The sequence below is a fragment of the Megascapheus bottae genome, chromosome 14 (assembly GCF_031878675.1).
Source record: "Megascapheus bottae isolate mThoBot1 chromosome 14, mThoBot2.hap1, whole genome shotgun sequence".
NCBI lineage: Eukaryota > Metazoa > Chordata > Mammalia > Rodentia > Geomyidae > Megascapheus > Megascapheus bottae.
The window spans coordinates 26,286,090-26,304,290 of NC_143522.1; the positions used below are offsets into that span (position 1 = coordinate 26,286,090).

General features: G+C 52.5%; 1 protein-coding gene across 4 annotated transcripts in view; it reads right to left on the reverse strand.

The window, feature by feature from the left end:
- Nucleotides 1–18,201, reverse strand: part of Syne3 (spectrin repeat containing nuclear envelope family member 3) — a 91,062-nt gene that overhangs the window by 46,158 nt on the left and 26,703 nt on the right. For 3 of the 4 annotated variants that reach the window (XM_090344781.1, XM_090344782.1, XM_090344779.1), the window contains exons 3-11: nt 14,001–14,143; nt 13,481–13,638; nt 12,865–13,037; nt 11,525–11,834; nt 5,781–5,942; nt 5,053–5,400; nt 3,862–3,995; nt 2,291–2,465; nt 1,091–1,273 (exon numbers count right to left, since the gene is read on the reverse strand). In XM_090344781.1, coding sequence (XP_090200907.1) covers nt 1,091–1,273; nt 2,291–2,465; nt 3,862–3,995; nt 5,053–5,400; nt 5,781–5,942; nt 11,525–11,834; nt 12,865–13,037; nt 13,481–13,624 — 1,629 coding nt within the window. In that variant the 5' untranslated portion in view covers nt 13,625–13,638; nt 14,001–14,143. The remainder of the gene's footprint in view (nt 1–1,090; nt 1,274–2,290; nt 2,466–3,861; nt 3,996–5,052; nt 5,401–5,780; nt 5,943–11,524; nt 11,835–12,864; nt 13,038–13,480; nt 13,639–14,000; nt 14,144–18,201) is intronic. The other variant, XM_090344780.1, reaches the window with a different exon arrangement.

Here is an 18,201-nt window from a genome sequence, read left to right on the forward strand (position 1 = left end):
TATCAGAGATCTCTCTGTTCAAATAAAGTTTTATTGGAACAGAGATATGCCCATTTGTCTCTGCTATGCGGTCAGGTACTCACACACAGACACCCTCGGCTCTTGCTTTGTACAGCTTGTCTGTGGACCCTTGTTTACCATCGGTACCATGATGGACCCTGGGGAATGCATGCTTGCTGTCTCTCCCACTAGCTTCTATGTGTTCCATGGAGAGACCTCAACTTCCTCTCCTCCGTGTTCCCCTAATCCCCCCAATTCCTGAAAGCAGGCCTAGCCCTGCCCATGAGGGTCAGAACCTGGGGTGACATCGCAGCCTTAGAGGCAATCAAATGGCAGCTTGTGCAGCCTGAGCCTTGGTCCTGCCATTTCTAGAGCATGAGCCACTTTTTGAATGTATGAAATAAGACACGCCTCCCCACAGGGTCCTGAGACCAGAGGATCACAGATGAGAAGCTCTTGACCAGTGCCTGGCCTGCACCCAGCGCCCCATAGATTGTCATCATTAAGGTCACTGTAATCAGAGACCCAGAGGACATTCATCATAGAGAAGAGCCAGGTGCCAGTGGCTCACATCTGTAATTCTAATCACTTAGGAGTTGAGTTCCGAGTATCACGGTTCTGAGCCATCCCTGACAGAAAAGTACAGCAGACTCTTACTTCCAATGAACCTGCAAAAGTCCAGAAGTGAAACTGTGCTTCAAGTGGTAGAGCACCCGCCTTGAGTGGAAAAAGGGATCCCATCAAGGCCCTATACTGGCACCAAAAAATAAAAATAAAAATGCAAGCTCTATCTTTGCTTCAATATAGCAAGAGAGTGTATCTCTAGCAACAACCATATTTCTGGCATTGTGGTTGTTTAACCTTCGCAATTACTCCTGTGTGCCCTCCATTGGCTCTCTGAGGTACAGAGTTCTGGTGGGTTGGGGCTGGCAGCGTGCCAGGGCACCAGCTCAAAGGGAAGCAGAATCCTTTCTCACACGAAAGGCCTGAGATTGTGGGGGACAAAGATTCACCCCAGGGCCACCGTGGCAAGGGCTAGAGGTGGGATTAGAATCCCCACGGGGCAGCTCAAGAGCCTGGGCCCACTTACCTGCAGCTTGCTCCTCCTCTGCAGAAGGCGGTTGTGCAGCAGGTCCCTGTCTCGCAAGGCCCCGGCCACCTGCTCCAGCAGAGCCCCCGCTCTCTCCCCACCGAAGACCCCGTCCAGCAGATCTGCCTTTGGCGGCAGCACAGCCAGCTGCTCCTTCAGACGAGAACTTTCCACCAGGGCGGCCTAGGGAGCCCAAACCACGCATGAGCCACGGAGCACACCTGTGCCAGCCCACACGCGCCTGGCCTCTGGGTGTGTGTCCCAGGAAACAGCAAACCCACGTGAGGAGACGCCTTGGCCTGGAAGACCCTACACTGATTCTTCTCTCACTCACCCCCATCTGTCACCTCAGCCACGGCCAGGATGGAATTCTGCCTCCTACCTGTCTCAGCAATCCCTCCTCCATCCCACCTCCACGGGCTGTGCTTCCACGCTCAGCCTAGAGACCCCAACTACTCCACTCCCATGGTATATCGCAGGACAGCCCTTCCACAGTGGCCCACCCCACGCTCAGCCACTTGGGCCTCCAGTGGGGGGGACTCCATCACTAACAGGGTCCTCAGGGCCTAGCTGATGCCCTCTGGCCTTAAGAACTCTGAGACACAAACTTCTACTGCTTTAAGCCACCCATAAAATGCCTTAGGAGCCAGGCACTGGTGGCTCACGCCTGTCATCCTAGCTACTCAGGAGGCTGAGGTCTGAGGATCGTGGTTCAAACCCAGTCTGGGCAGGAAAGTCCATGACACTCTATCTCCAATTAGCCACCAGAAAACCAGAAGTGGCACTGTGGCTCATAGTGGTAGAAGGCTAGACTTGGGCTGAAGAGCTCAGTGACAGCGCCCTGGTCCAGAGTTCAAGCCTCACAATTGACCAAAAAGAAGAAGAAGAAGGCTTTAGGGTTTTAAGGTAGCCTTGGGAAGGCGCCAGGTAGGATCTGTTCTAGATGAGCCTTGACGATCTGTCACAAAACACTCCCAGGAAACACAGAGGCTGAGTCAAGAGGAATTGGAGGTTTGAGCCCAAGCTGGCTCACTCCATCCCCTTAAGCAGACAAGCAAGGAAAGAGCCAGCCCCGAGGCCAAGAGCCACAGTGCAAATAATGGCCTGGAAGAGTGGCTCACATGCCACATGCTTGGCTGGTAGCCCATTCAGTCCCCAACCACAAGAATCAACCAGTCTGGCTGGAGCAGGACTCCTTACCTCAATCTGGGGCAGGAAGGTGTGGATGGAGGGCAGGTCGGGCAGGCTGGCGGTGACATCCAGGAGCCTCTGGGCCAAGGCCTTCCACAGCTGCAGATCACGCAGGGGGCGCTGGAAACGCTGCCACAGCTCCGCACTGGCAGCATTGCGGAGCCGGGTGCTCAGAGCCTTCATGCTGCAAGGACAGGAGGGGGAGAAATGGAGAGCAAAGTGTGGGGTTAATCCAGGATTGAGGTGCCTGCATGGATTTCCCGGAGCCCAGCATGCACTTCTCTCTCCTACTTCTCGGACACCGGCAGTAACTGCGGTGGTGGATATGGGAGGTAGATGGCAGAGACTGCTGGGCACGGATATGACAAAGTACTGGACAAATGCAGCAGTGGTACTCACTACACACCATGTGGAAAATGAACTATATATACACCTTGTGGGTGGGGAAGGGAGGGGAAAACTGGGAGTGAGGGAGGGCTGGTACTGTCCAAGAAGAAATACTCCACTGACTGTGTAACTGCAACCCCTCCACACATCACTTTTATAATAACTATAAAAAGAATTTAAAGCATTGGCATGGCTCGGGTCTTTCTGAGATCAAACCTGCAGGCTCTTTATTGTTCTTATTGTTCTTATTATTAAGTTTGTGCTGGTATTGGGCATTGAACTCAGGACCTTGTATTCTCGCTTGGCTTTTTCCCACCGGGCTGGTGCTATAATATATGAGCCATAGCACAGTTAATTGGTGGTTAATTGGAAATAAGAGTCTCTCAGATGTTTGTGCCCAGTGTAGCTTTAAGCCATGATGCTCAGATCTCAGCCTTCTAAGTAGCTAGGATTACTAATGTGAGCAATTGACACTCAGCTTAAACTTGATCTAATTTTTAAAAAGATGAGTAAATAGCAGAAAGGTGGGTCTAATACCCAAAGGTAATCTGCCCCTGAGGACCTTTGCCAATCTAGAATCTACAAGATGGAGCAAAACTGCGACCCCCTCCATCCGTCCCTCCGCAGCTTTGCACACAGGAAGTCTAGCCCCTAGCCCACCCTGTCTCCGCATCCCACAGGAAATGTAATTCCCTGTCCCAATTCCACAGATGTGGACCTAGAACACCTGTGAGCGGAAGCATCTATCCTTCAGAAATAACCCCATGGCAGACGGAGGTATGGGCTATACCGTGGCTTGCAGACACTTTGAGCTAAGTTCAGGACACAGCAGGTGTCCTTTCTCTTACGGTCTTTGCTGGGCAAGGAAGCTGGGCAGCAGGGGCTGAGGGAGGCACACACACACCAGCCCTCCCTCCCCGCCAAAGATCCCCACGCAGGCTCTGATGTTTTGGGTTTGCTGTGGTCACCAGCAGAAAATGGCTTTTACCAGTGACCTCACCCTCTTCTAGCCACCACAGTGCCACAGCACATAGAAGCGGAATGAGCTGCCTCACAAGGAAAAGAAATCATGCCCAGGCACGGCCCAGGACAGCGTCAGTCACTAAGTAGGGCCAGGAGAAAGCACCCCATTTTCTGGAGAGGGGCTGGTAGTATGGGGCTTGGCCCCCACCCCGGCCTCAGCCCCCTCGTACCTCTGATACTCCTGGATGGAGGCCACAACACCATCAGAGAACAGCTGCAGGTCGGGGAAGCTGAGCAGCTCCTTCAGCTGGACCTGTAGCCGGTCCACGCGAGGTTCCTCCAGGGCCAGCGCTGCCCTTGTGGCCTGCAGGACAGGATGGCACCATGGGGGGGATGCTCGGGGTGGGGGGTAAGGGAGTTTGGGAATATGGGAAGGGGACTGAGCATGGGCCAGGGAGTACAGCCCTCCACCAGCTTCTCCAAACCGGTCACCAAGAGCAGGAACCAGGGGCCCTACTTTCACCTCAGTCCCCTCTCCCCACCCACAGCCACGGTGCCACGCTGAGCCAGTGGTTTTTGAGCGGTGACTTGTAAGTGGAAGCTGAGTATGGGCGAGTCTGATGAATTGGGGTTCAATGACCATTATTCCTTCTGTGCATATGAGGTGGGGGGAAGCAGAAAGACGGTGCAGGAGGGTGATCTGCCCTGCTGGGAGGCTGGATGAGAGACCACAGACCCAGAGTGAGCACTTACACCTCTCTCTTTCTCACTACAAAGACGGGGTGCATAAAGATGAAGATTCGAAGGAGGAGAGAAAATACAGGAGGGGTGCAGATGAAGAAAGACGGGGTGACTTTTCTTTGAAGCATTTCCTTCATGGAAATAACCAAAGACACAGAATGGAGAGGGGTGCTAATCCCTCACTCTTCTGAGTGCCCCCCAAATCTCCACATGCCATAGGCCGGCTCTCCAGCGTGGTGCTATTGGGATTTGTCTGCTTCCTGCCTCATGATGTGCTGACTCTGCCATGGGCCCCAGATAATGGGAAACTCCTAGACCAGAGCACCATAACCGTGAGCCCAAACCTTCACTCTTTGTAAGTTAATTCTCTCTAGCCTTTTGTCACAGTGTCATGAATGCTTGTGGGACCACCTCACAGGCACCTCTAGACACCTTCCCTTGTTTCTCACGCATCTCTCTACAATGTGTTCCTTCTGGTTCAACATCTCAAATCCCTTCCAAAGATGTCTACTCCTCATCTCACCACTGGCTAGGGACGGGCTCTGAGGCCCACGCCTGGCAGTCCTGCTCTTCCTCTGGCTTTGTTCTTTACCCACCGTGAACCTAGTCCTTTCATTGGAAAATGCAGACAAGCATCATTTTTTCTGCTTCCCCCAGGGCGGGGGCCCACGGATGCTTACGGAACAGAGCCTCCAGTGAGCCACCAGCTGGTCCTCAGTGGCCCCCGGCGAGGTGGGCTCCAGGCCCTGCTGACTCAGCCGCTCCAGGCTCTTCCTGAACTCCCCAAGCTCAGCCTCCAGCTGCTGGATGCGCTGCTCACAGGCGCCCTGGGACCGCAGCAGGCCCCGGAGCCGCCCATCCTCCTCCTGCCAGAGCATCTGCAGCTTCTCCAGGACCTTCCGCATCTCCTCCAGCTCTGCAGTGAGTCTCTCGGCACCCAGGGGAGAGGTGTTCCCCACGACCTCAGGCAGCTGCTTCTCCAGCCTTGCCAGCGCCTCCTCACCCCTGGGGAAATCCTTGGCAATGTCCTGCAGGGGGGACCAGAGGAGGAGAGAGGGCATGGGGGGCAGGGGAAGCAAATGTAAGCCTGGCTTCAGGGCCTCGCGCCTGTAATCCTAGCTACTCAGGAGGCTGAGATCTGAGGACCACTGTTCAAAGCCAGCCTGGGCACAAAAGCCCATGAGACACTTATCTCCACTAAAAAAAAAAAAAAGCCAGAAATGGAGGTGTGCATCAAGTGGAAAGTGCTAGAAAGCTCGGGAACAACACCCAGGTCCTAAGTTTAAGCCCGAGGACCAGCGCAAAAACAAAAACTGACTGAATGAATGAATGAATGAATGCACTACAGCATGGGTGCTGCAGGCTTCAGGGGAGTCCTGGGGCTCAGGCTGGGATGGGAAGGACTCACCTGCAGGGCAGCCAGGCGGAGCTCTGTGGTCAGCTGGCAGTTCCATCCCAGGCAGCTGTGAACCTTCTCCACCACTGCCTTCAGCCACAGCTGGAACTCATTCACATTGGCCTGGTACTGCTCGTGCTCCTGGACAATGCTGCCCAGTAGGTCCACCCGCTCCTGAGGGCAAGAGCCAACTGCTATGAGGCTTCACAATCAGGCCGGCCTGCTACGTGTATGGGTGCGTGTGTGTTCAGGGGTAAACAGCCCACATTCAGTCCTGGCAGTGGAAACGGAGAGGCACTATTTACCCCAGTTAGCAGCATGCAAGGAGATGGGTTTGGAGACCCAGATGCTCACCCTGCACCTGCCAACACTATAGCTAGCATTCTTCCTTGTGTCCAAGGAGTGGCATCAGGCTAGGATGTGGATGCAGCAGCAATGACAACACCGGCCAGAACACCGGCCTCTGTGTCCTCACCACATGGATTTTCCACACACAGCACCTTGGCCTCGCCTGACCACCTGTGGTAGCTTCCCATTATAACACCGGCCTTCTAGAGGGGAAGTGACTTGCCCAAGGCTGCTGGACCAGGACAGGTTGAGATGCAAGGCCGGTGCATGGGTGTCTCTGCCTCAGTCCCACTGAGGGCCCAACCACCCAGGTTAGTGTCTCTTGCTACTGCTCTCTCCTTATGTCTCGAGTGGCTCCTGCTGTCATCAAGCTGAAGCAAAAGCGTCACAGGTGAGCTGGGCCTCGGTGGCTCACGCTGCTAATCCTCGATACTCAGGAGACTGAGTTCTGAGGCTCCTGGTTCAAAGCCAGCCCAGGCAGGAAAGAATGTGAGAATTTTATCACCAAGGAACCACCAAAAAGACAGAAGTGGAGAAAGAGCTCAAGTGATAGAGTACCAGCTGTGAACAGAAGAACTCAAGCAAGAAGGCAAGGCCCTGAGTTCAAGTCCTAGTGCTGGTGTACACACACACACACACACACACACACACACACACACACACACACACACACGAGTTCTTTGGGGGATAAAGCGGGCAGGTAAATGATCTTAAAGCCTTCCCTAGCTACTTGTATATGCTGCCTCCCCTCAAAAGTTTTACAATATTAACTCACTTAAACCTCTGCACCAGTGACAGCCAGTAGGACAAAAGCTCTTGGGACAGGTGGAAGCAAAGAATTAGGATATGCTCAGAAGTCTCTGCAGTACTGCTTGAATGAGAAGAGGACCCTTTTGCATCTCTGTCCTGTGGTTCTCATGGCTATCTGCTAGGCCCCCATTTTTTTAGGCCCCCCCCCAATCCTGAGGGTCTGCCTCCCTCAGAACCCTCAGACTGCACCTTGGCCCAGGATCAGCTGTGGAACACCCTGGGTTAGGTGAATGATGAGGCGCTGGCACCCAGCGCGGCACAGAGTAAACAAACTATCTGTGATAGGAAGCAGGCGCTAGTGAAGCCTGGGGATGTGTGCCAGGCACGGCCATTACCAAGTGCAGTCCCGGGGGGAGGTGTCAGCCATGATGGATGGGAGAGCGCCCCACCTTCTCATTAAACCAAACAATGAAGCCGTCTGTGGCAAGAGCACTTGTCAGAAATGTCACAACTCAAGCCATTAGCAAGGGAGGCGTGGATTTATGTCCCTGCAAAAGACCCACTGACCAGGGCAAGATGCCAAACTCCCCTTCTCTCTGGCCTGGAGCCCACTGGCCAGGCACTTCAGAGAACAGAAGCAGTGAATTAAATACAACTCAGCTAGCCGGATGCTGGGAGCTCATGCCCGTAATCCTAGCTACTCAGGAGGCCGAGATCTGAGGACTGCAGTTTGAAGCCAGCCAGCGCAGGCAAGTCCTTGAGGCTTTTATCTCCAATGAACTACTCAGAAAAAGCTAGAAGTGGTGCTGTGACTCAAATGGTAAAGTGCTGGGCCTTGAGTACAAAGAGACTCAGGGATAGCACCCAGGACCTGAATTCAAACCCCAGGACAGGTGAAAAGGAAAAGGAAAGCCAGCAACACGGTCCTGGTATCAGCCCACCTGCAATGCTGGCTTTCCCCTTGTGGTGTTTTTCATGGCCAAACTGCTTACTTCCAGGCTAGGCCTGGAACCCTGGCCAAGAAGTCCTGTTCCTTCCCCTCCCCCGCCCCCCTCCAGTGAGCACAAAGCCTAGTGTCTGCAGTGGGGTAGGGTCCCATCTCACCAATGCCCAAAGCATTTGCTAATTCACTTGCTGGATATCTACAATAACAGATTTTTCTAGATGTTTCTGGGCCTGTTGGACACAATCCTTGGAAATGGGCTTGCACAGATTAACCGTGTCAGCAAAAAAAGTGTGTCAGACATCAGGAAGATTCCAAGGCTGTCCTCTCCAGAAATGCCTGATCACTGGGGTAGCACTGCCTTGCCAGAGCCTTGCATCGGTGAGAGTCCTTCACCCAGGGTGCAGGACTGGTGTCCAGAGGGAATCTGGGCCATAAAGGATTTTGGGGGGGGCCACTGTACAGGAACTGCTCCTCCTATTTCCTGATGCCTGGCATGAAACCAGCACGTTTCCTCCTCCAGAGTGGGAAGGCTGTCCATGCCAGGAGGTTGGTACGTGGAGCTAAGTTACCCTGGACCCGCAAGGCCCTGAGCAGGTCGAAGACCCCCCGCCCTCTATCTTGTCAGTGGTGGGACTTGAACTCTGGGCCTGGACACTGTCCCTGAGCTCTTCAGATCAAGGTTACTGCCCTACCCCTTCAGCCACATCACCACTTTCAGTTTTCTGGTGGTTAATTGAAGGTAAGAGTCTCACAGACTTTAGTGCTTTAGTTCTCGGGGCTGGTCCAACTGGCTTTGAACGTCGATCCTCAGATCTCAGCCTCCAGAGTAGCTAGGATTACAGGCGTGAGCCACCGCACCCAGCTAAAGCCCCCATCTCTTGCCACAGGGCACACAGTCCACCCTACTTCAGCCACCTCTCTCTTTTCACAAGGTCCCCATGGTACCGCGAGGATCTATCAGAGCTTCTGGCTTCTACAAATGCCAGCACGCAGACTTCAGAGTGGCTGAGGGCCCTCCCCTACCCCACCTCACCCCTGCAGCTGAACAAGCCAAGAGGAAGTCAGGAAGTCCCATCTAGATACAAGATCCAGATCACCCTACATCCATCGACACCCCATTTCTACACAGTGGAGGGTGGAGGCTGGGTGAAGCCAATTCTGGCCCTCAGGCAGGAATGAGTACAGCTGAGGGCTTCACTATCATCCCAGGGGACTTACCCAGTCACCCTGAGCCCCAAACACCACAGAAATCACAAGACCCAGCCTCCAAGTACCTCCCGACAGCCACCTTCCCCCACTCCTCCACTCTCTGGCACCCACTGGGACTCTCTGATAATTGGCACAAGTCCCTGCCTTTCATCAAATCTCCGGGGAGAGGCTGTGGGGCTGGATGCCTCTCCCTCCCAGGCCTGAGGGGCAGGCCAGAGAAACCTAGCACTTGGGCCTTGGGTGCCTCCAGTCTTAGGCGCCTGGCGAGGCGGGGCGGGCAGGTGGCTCCCATCCAGGGGTGAGCCTTCCTTCATTTGACAAATAATTCCGAGCACCTGCCGTAGGTCACACATGGACACATGCAGTTTCTATTTATTCTCAGGGCTACTGGAAGGAGAGAATTTCCTCTGTGTTGGAAATGCTGGCTAATGTTCAATGCGCACGCGCAGTGCTCCTTCGGTCCTGGGAACCTGGCCATGGCTCGGTGAGCCACCCCAAGACCGCAATGGTAGGAGGCAGTGGAGCCGAGCCTTGAACCCAATTCTTTCTCAATTCAGGAGCAGTCTTCTGGCGATGGATTCATTTCTCTGTTTATTGCACAACTACTTTCCTGTAAGTTGCTGGGAACTTGGAATCCTCCATTCCAGCCCAGGGGACAGAGGACTGCAGGAAGGCAGGGAGAGGGAGTCCTGCTGTTGGATTGCACCTTGCTCGCAGCCTGTGAAGCATGCACTGTGCCTGCTGGGAGCTAGGAGCCAGGCTGGGCCACCCAGGCTGCTGTGGGAATGGACTTCTACCAGCTGAAGCGGAGAACCCTGCAGGGAAGCAGCGCCTAAGAGAGGGCGCCCAGCCCTGTCCACCACAGGCTGTGAGCCACGGACTGACAAGGAAGTCTTGATCCAGGCAACTCGCTCCCACCCATAATCCTAGCCACTCAAGAGGCTGAGATCTGAGGATCAAGGCTCAAAGCCAGTCCATGCAGTCAAATCTGAGAGAGAGAGACTCCAAGTAACCAATACAAAGCAGCAAGTGGCTCATGGTCAAGTGCTAGCCTTGGGTGAAAAAGATAAAAAGAACCTGATTCTCTGAGTTCAACTCTGTACTGGTATAAATACAAACAAACAAAGAAAACCAGTCATCTTCTAGTACTACTACCAAAGGCCTGGTACATAACCTGGCTAGGGTTCAGGGTTCAGTTCTAAATAGGAAACCCCAGGACCAAGAAAAAAACAGGGGCTGGGAGTTTGGCCTAGTGGTAGAGTGCTTGCCTAGCATGCACGAAGACCGGGGTTCGAGTTCTCAGTACCACATACATAGAAAAAAGCCAGAAATGGTGCCAAGGACAGGGTGCAGCCATGGAGTCACCAAGTCCCCTGAGGAGATGCAGCCACAATCACAAAGACTCGGGAGCTCTAGCTCCTTCCATAGGTGGCAGGGGCTCTATAATATGTGCTGATAAACACCAGGAATGTGGTCCAGATCCAGAAGGAACAGCAAACTTTTAGGCATAATGTTACTTTAGCAGGGGCTGGTGGCTCACGCCTACAATCCCCACTACTCTGGAGGCTGAGATCTGAGGATGAAGGTTCAAAGCCAGCCTAGGCACTAAAGTCCCTGAGACTCTTATATCCAATTAACCTCTAGAAACAGGAAGTGGGACTTGGCACAAGGGTAGGGTGGTAGCCTAGAGCTGAAGAGCTCAGGGACAGCACCCAGGCCCAGAGTTCAAGCCCCATGACCACCACCCTCCAGAAGAAAAAGTTACTTTAAAACAAAAGGATAGGTACTCATAGGAAACAACCAAATACTGTTTCTAAAAACTAATCATTCAACCTACTAAGTCAACAAACTGTTTGAGCAGCAAATGAGAAGACAGACAGATGGCTGAGGTCGTAGGTTGGGGGGGTGAGTGGACAGATGGATGGATGGTGGGTAGGTAGATGGATGGTAGGTAGATGAACAGATTTTTGGATAGTCAGTAAATAGAAGGATAAGTGGATAGAAGGGTGATAGACAGGTAGATGATGGATGGGGGATAGTAGATAGATAGATAAATGACTCAATGGACAGTAGATAGTAGAAGGGGTGGGTGGATGGCTGTATGATAGATAAGATGGATGGATGGCTGGATAGGTATACAGGTAAAAGGATGGTAGTTATGGACGTATGGATGGATAGATGGATGTATGGATGGATAGATGGATAGATGAATGGATGGATGGATGGATGATAGGAAGATGGATGAACGGATAGATGGTAAGTAGGTAGATGGGTGGCAGATATGGATGGATGGGATGGATAGATGGATGGAATGGATGGATGGATGGATGGATGAATGGATGGATGATAAATGGATGGATGGGGTGGGTGTGTAGGCAGTGAAGGGCTGATTAGATGGATTCATGATAGACAATAGGTGGTGGATAGGTGGCAGTGCATATGGTGGAAGGCTGGGCAAGGTGAGCAGTGGATAGCTGGGTACAGAGCCATCCTCAGGTCTCACCTGGGCTCTGGCCTTCACTGTGTCATAGTCAGCCTTCATCCTCTTCTGGGCATCTCCATCCACGCTGGGGTCCCCGATCCTGTTGAACAGGGAGGCCGCCTCCTCCAGCAGCCGGTCCAGCAGCACTGCCTGGTTATCCACATTGTGCAGCAGCACCTGGGCGTGGCTCAGCTGCCACTGCTTCTCCCTCAGGCCCAGCTGCAGCTCCACCTGGGGCTCCAGCGTGACGGTCATCTTCTGGAACCAGCGGTAAAACTCATCTTGGGCCAGCAGGTACTCGCTCCAGTGCAGCCACACCCACTCGATGCGGCTGTGGGCATGGGGACAAGGCTGTCAGAGAACCATGCCTGCCGCTGTCCCCGCTCCAGTGCCAGGGGCCGTGTGAGAGGGGCATGATGGTGCTCTCTCTGTGCCAAGTGCCACCAGGTTCTAGAACTTTCCTGAGTCCTAGAGGACAAGACCCTGTGTCCTGCATATACACTGTTAGGTTAGGCTACTCCTCAGATCACCCTAAAGCCCAGCAGGTAGGACAAGACAGCTCAGGTGGCCCCAAGACACCAGGACTCAGATTCCAACCCTGAATTCCCACTGCCGGTGCACAATTTCCTCCACTCATTTCTGTCTAGTGTTAGAACGCTGCACTCAGGCCCTTAGCACAGGCTGCCTACAGATAGACAGGAGCTTACCCCAGAACCATGCCTGCTAATGCACAGAGCACAATCATAGCTGTGGGTTGGTTAGCTGCTACCAGGTAGGGACAGAGTGGGGGGATAAAGGCATGAACTCTCAGGATAACTGCCTCATCACCTGCCTCAGTTTCCCTATCTGCAACGTGGATATTGCTTTCTCTCCAGCCAACCTCAAGCTATTCTGCATAGAATTTCCAGTGAAAAAGTCTGGGAGTCTATGAGCTCAGTGCAGCCTTTGCCTCTCCGTGCACGCCCCTGATCTTGGAGATGGAGAGGATCACGAGGTGTTGATTCCTAGTCTCTGTCTCCCCCCATAGCCTGGCTCTCAGGTCCTGGCGGAGAAAGACCCTGGCTAAAGTGCTCACAAGGGAGCCCTTCTTACCCCAAAGCCATGCTGCCATTGTACTGGGCCACAAAAGCTAAGCCCCTATTAGGACTTACTGGCCAGACACAGTGGCTGGGACACTGAAACAGTATGTTATGAATCTTGATGGTAATTAGAAAGAGGCAGGCTGGGCTCTGGTTCCTAGGAATTCTAGGATTAGAGAGGTGTCCCCAGGGCAGAGGTCTTAGCCAAAGTGGTGGTGGGCATAGGCTGACCAGCAGCCACTGCAGACACAGGCCTGGCACAGCTGCACTGGGCTGCCCTACCTGTGGCAGTGAGTCATATAGGTGACCGTCTCCTCCCACTGCGCCTTGATGTCCCTCAGCTGGGTCAGGATATCAGGTTTCTGGTCCTCGAGGCAGCATGCCAGGAGGGCTTCAGCTGCCTGCAGCACCAGGTCCACTTTGACGTGGCCCTCAGGCTCCAGCCGGCAGATTTTCTGTGTGGACATGAAGGTCAGTTTCCCAGAGTGAGGCAAAACCCAAACAGACATGGCCTGAGGAAGCCTAGATCCCTCAGTTGGCCGGAGCTGCCTGCAGCCCCTCTTCCAGGTCCAGGGACACCTTGCTGAGGGGAAGACCAAGGCCTGGGGGCCAACCCCACGCTGACCAGCTCAGGGCACCTCAGAGCTTTGCCAGACTTCCTGAGCCTCCATGGAGGCTTCTGGCCTAGGCCTGCCTGCCCTGTGTCTCCCAGCCCATCTCCCTTCTCTCAGGAGTGTTTCCTTTAATCAATACCCAGATTCTACACTCCCACAAAGTCTCCAGGGCATCTGCACACAATTCCGAGTTTGGAAACCACAGCTAGAAGTCTGTTTCTCACACTTGGCAGATGAAAGCCTGTGGTGAAGGGGCCAGGCTCAGGGCTTCAGTCCCTGCATACCTCTGTCTCCCGCAGCCTGGCCTCCAGTGCCGCTCGGGGTCCCTGGGTGTTGTCATTGATCTGCAGCCGCTCCTGTATGGCCTTCATCCACTCCTGTGCGTCTTCCACGCTCCGGGCGAAGCCCTCCTGGGGCTGCTGCGTCATGGCACTGGTGGGGGCTGGGGACCGACCATGCATGGTCAGGCAGAGAGGCTGCAGAGAGGCCCCAGGCAGCCCACGCCCCGCGCTGGCCACTGACACCCTCCTGCAGCTCCTGCCTCTTGCTATGGCAGGAATGGGGAGCAAGCATATTGTGGGCTGCAAAGAACGCCCCTCAGCTAAGCCCTCAGGACCCCTGAGTGCCTCCCAAATGAATACCAGAGGCAGAGGCTGGCCAGGTTAGTGTACGTCTCACAGGGGCCCCCACCCCACCCCACCTCACCCTCCTGGCAGTTCACTGGTCAGTCTTAGGTGATGCTAGGCCTCGGCCCGGGTCATCATCCAAACCAATCCCCCTGCTGGACTGCCAGGTCAGCCTTACCCTAGGCTGTGGATGCAAAGGCTGGGTTTTCTCCTGCAACTTGCTTAAAATCCCACCAATTCCAGGCAAAATTCTTCTGTACTCCAGGTCTAGTTGTTGGCTAATAGAAGCTACCACTTGCTCTGGATTAAAGTTATTTATATCTGCAATTCATAGAAAGGATTGTATCTGGCTTATCTTCCAGTCTCCCAGGATGCCCTGCACAAAATAAGCTCCTGTCACTAAATAAGGTAGCTCAGAATGGGCATGAGGCCTAGCACAATAAAATACAGTTCCCCAAGCCATTATTTAAACTGACAAAGCAACATAATATCCCCCACACTAGGATGGCTTGCATTTGGGAATCTTATGCAGCCGACAAAAAATATAAGCCTCACAAGAACTGGTAAAGAGAATATGGAGGATAGAATCCCCCAAAGTGAGACCCATCTATACAATTCTACTCCTCATAAAAGCCAAACAAAATATCAACAGAAAATATAGCTCATAGCTGGACACAGTGGCTCACGCCTGTAATTCTAGCTACTCAGGAGGCTGAGATCTGAGAATCGAGGTTCAAAGACAGCCCAGCCACTAAAGTCAGTGAGACTTTTATCTCCAACTAGAAAACCAGAAGTGGCACTGTGGCTCCAGGAATAGGACTGTAGCCTTGAGCTGAAAAGCTCAGGAACAATGCTCAGGCCCAGAGTTCAAACCTCATGACCGACAAAAAAATAAATACACAAAATAAAATACAGCTCACAGAAAAAGTTGGGGAATCTTGACATCAGAGGGCCCATGTGAATATTTTTTCTCTTAGATACTTTATGAATTCCAGAAGAGACAGCCTGAAAAATAATAAAAGTCTTTTCTGAATATGGGCTAAGTTGCTAATCGGCTCTTCTGGGCCTTTGGTTGGTTATTCAATTAAACTCTGGGAATCTGGGCCCTGACCAACAGTCCTGGTTAGATGAACCTTAAAGGAGAACACTTGCTGTTGCTTTTTTGATTTGGGGGGAGGGGTACTAGGGTACTGCCCCTGAGCATTTTTACTCAAGGCTAGTGCTCTACCACTTTGCATAACTCCATTTCTGGTTTTTACAGGGGAGGGAGTTGCTAATTGGAGATAAGAGTCTCAAAGACTTTTCTGCCCAGGCTGGCTTTGAACCAGGATCCTCAGATCTCAATCTCCTAAGTAGCTAGGATTACAGGTATGAGCTACCAGCACCTGATGGTTGTTTTGATTTATTTGTTATTTAATTTTTTTTTGCCAGTCCTGGGGCTTGAACTCAGAGCCTGGACACTGTCCTTGAGCTTTCTCAAGGCTACTGCTCTACCATTTGAGCTATAGCACCACTTCTGGCTTTTTCTGTGTATGTGGTAGCAAGGAATCAAACTCAGGACTTCATGCATGCTAGGCAAGCACCGTACCAATAGGCCATGCTCTCTGCCTATTTTTTTAATTTTGTTGTTGGTGGTGGTTGTCGTGGGGCTTGAACTCTGGGCCTGGGTGCTGTCCCTGAGCTCTTCAGCTCAAGGCTACCACCCTTCCCCTTGAGCCACAGAACTACTTTCAGTTTTCTGGTGGTTAATGGGAGATAGGAGTCTCCTGGATTTTAGAACCCAGGCTGGCTTTGAACCATGATCCACAGATCTCCACCTCCTGAGTAGCTAGGATTACAGGTGTGAGCCACAGCACGCTGCTCTTATTTTTTTATTTTTTTTAATCAATACCTATTATAGATAAGGGGGTTCATTGCGGTATTTTCACACATGTATACACTGCACTCTGATAAAAGTCACTCCCCCCCCTCCTCTTTCTTAAAACAAATTTGACAGGTTTCATTCTTTTATTTCCATAATGCACAAAGCATGTGGGGTTCTGCGCCCATATTCACCTCCTCCACCCGTTCTGGTCACCCTCTCCCCTCCTGCTGGTACCATCCCCTACCAAGGCCTGCTTTACATTCTTGTCATTCATTTTCCAATTGTACAAAGGGTATTTCACATGCACACACACACTTCAATCAGGTGACGCCCCTTGTATTGCTCTCTTCCCACATTTCTCAAACAGTCCCACAATCGCAGTCAAGTTTTATGTAGCTAGCTACATGCAGATACATGGGTCTGCTTATGAACCTGTACAGTGTTCAGGTCTAGAGGCCACCAATTAGCGCCTTCGGATGTACACCCTATTAGCAGGGGAAGGTTGCAGCAAGATGTGTTTTGCAGTGTGGGCAGCTCCACACTGGTTTCCATAGTGGAAACCATTCCCATCTCTGCCAACAGCCCACCAGTGTCTCTCTCCACCTCCATCCTCACCGCTAGTTGCTATCTGCTTTCTTGATCTCCTTCAAAGACAAAGAGAAATGCAGAGAGGCCAAAGGGCACTGGAGAGTGGACTGCACCGGACACCCAGGGGGGTCCACACCCAGGCTAAGCCTGTTTGCTTTCAGAGCTCGTTGGACTTTGAATAACTCTTTTGAAAATGCCTCTTTTGAAAAGCAGGTTTGAATGTGCAGGTGAACGCTTACATTGGTCCCATGTGTGTCTGGCTTCCAAAAGTTCTGGTTTTATTTTTATAAAGAAGGAATGAAGACGAGACTAGATGAGAGGACAGCAGGGCGAGGGGAGAGATGGCTGAGGAAGTGGCAAGCTTGTGGGAACCCTCTCTCTGGACATGCCCACTGTAGACCTAAGGCCATGTGGAGACCCTGGAGTGATACCGGGAAGTACAAGGTGGGCTGGACAGGCTCACATCCAGCTCATGCTGGGCTCACAGTGCGGCTGCAGGCGGAGCTCAGATCTGGCGTCTCAGCCAGTGCTGTCAAACCCCTTTGCTTCAATTCAGCACCCAAGAATTTAGTCACCACCTCTCAGAACAAAGGCTACAAGCCAGGTGCTGGTGGCTCATGCCTGCAATTCTAGTCACTCAGGAGGCTGACATTTGAGGATCACAGTTCAAAGCCAGCCCCGGCAGAAAATGCTGTGAGAGTCTTGTTTCCAATTAACCACCAAGAAGCTGGAAGTGGAGCTGTGGCTCAGGCGATAGACTGAGTAAAAATGCTAAGGGACAGCACCTAGGCACTGAGTTCAAGCACTAGAATGTGTGTGTGCGCACAGAGGCACAGAGGCACATACATGCATGTGTGTATACATATATAAGCACATGTGTGTGGGCACGCGCACACACACACACACACACACACACACACACACACACACACACACAAGGTTTTCCATGCAGAGAATATAATGCAGAGAACTGAAGGAGAGCAAGCGTAGTCCGCCCTCGGTGCCCACACAGCACACCCACGCACCACTTCAAGTACACAGCAAATCACATGGTTTATGCAGAGGTCCACAAGCTGCTGCAAGCTTTGAAATCATGGTGAGCATAAACAACCCTTAGAGACATCTGTGACAGCTGCAATACAGCCTAAAAATACACATGACCAAGGCCAGCCCCTGCAAGTACCAGGGGCCTTTCTTCGCCTCTGCCCCAGTGAGGAAAAGCCACCAGCTGAGCTGAATAACAAGAGGACATAGTCGATTTTCTGCCAGATTTCTGGACCTTGAGTTCTATTCCCAAGCCTTGGAAAGAGTGCTAAGCCATCTAACAGCCAAAAGTGAAGGCAAATCTGTCCCCACGAGTGACCGCAGGCCTGGTGAAGCCAGGCATGGTGGTTCAGGCCTAGAATCCTAGCTCCCCAGGAGTCTGATATCTGAGACTTTTAATTCAAAGCCCATCTGGGCCAGTTAAATTCATGAGACTCGTATGTAACAAGCTGACATGGAGCTGAGTCTCAAGTAGTTGAGTGTCAGCTTTGAGTGAAAAGATTAAGAACAGAGCTCAGACCCTGAATTCAAGCCCCAGTTCAAAAGAAAGGAAGAAAGGGATGAGGAAGGAGGGGAGGGAAAAGAAAGAAGAAGAAGAAAGGACATTTCACAAAGGCCATCGACTAGAGATCGTTCTCCCCAGGGAAAGGTCCTCAGGGAGCGCCAGGGCCTGCCAGCTTTGTAGGTGACAGGGCTGGAGGTGGGGTCTCAGGCGTGGAGGTCCAGGTGTTTGGCAAGGTCAGGTGCCTTTGACAGTTTGACGGGAGAATAACCAGCCTGTTCTTAGATGATTGAAGAGCCAAGTGTCCCTGGGGGAATGGGTACAAGCTCCTGGTCCTCTTCCTGACCTAGGGTTCGATTCCTCAGTACCACATACACAGAA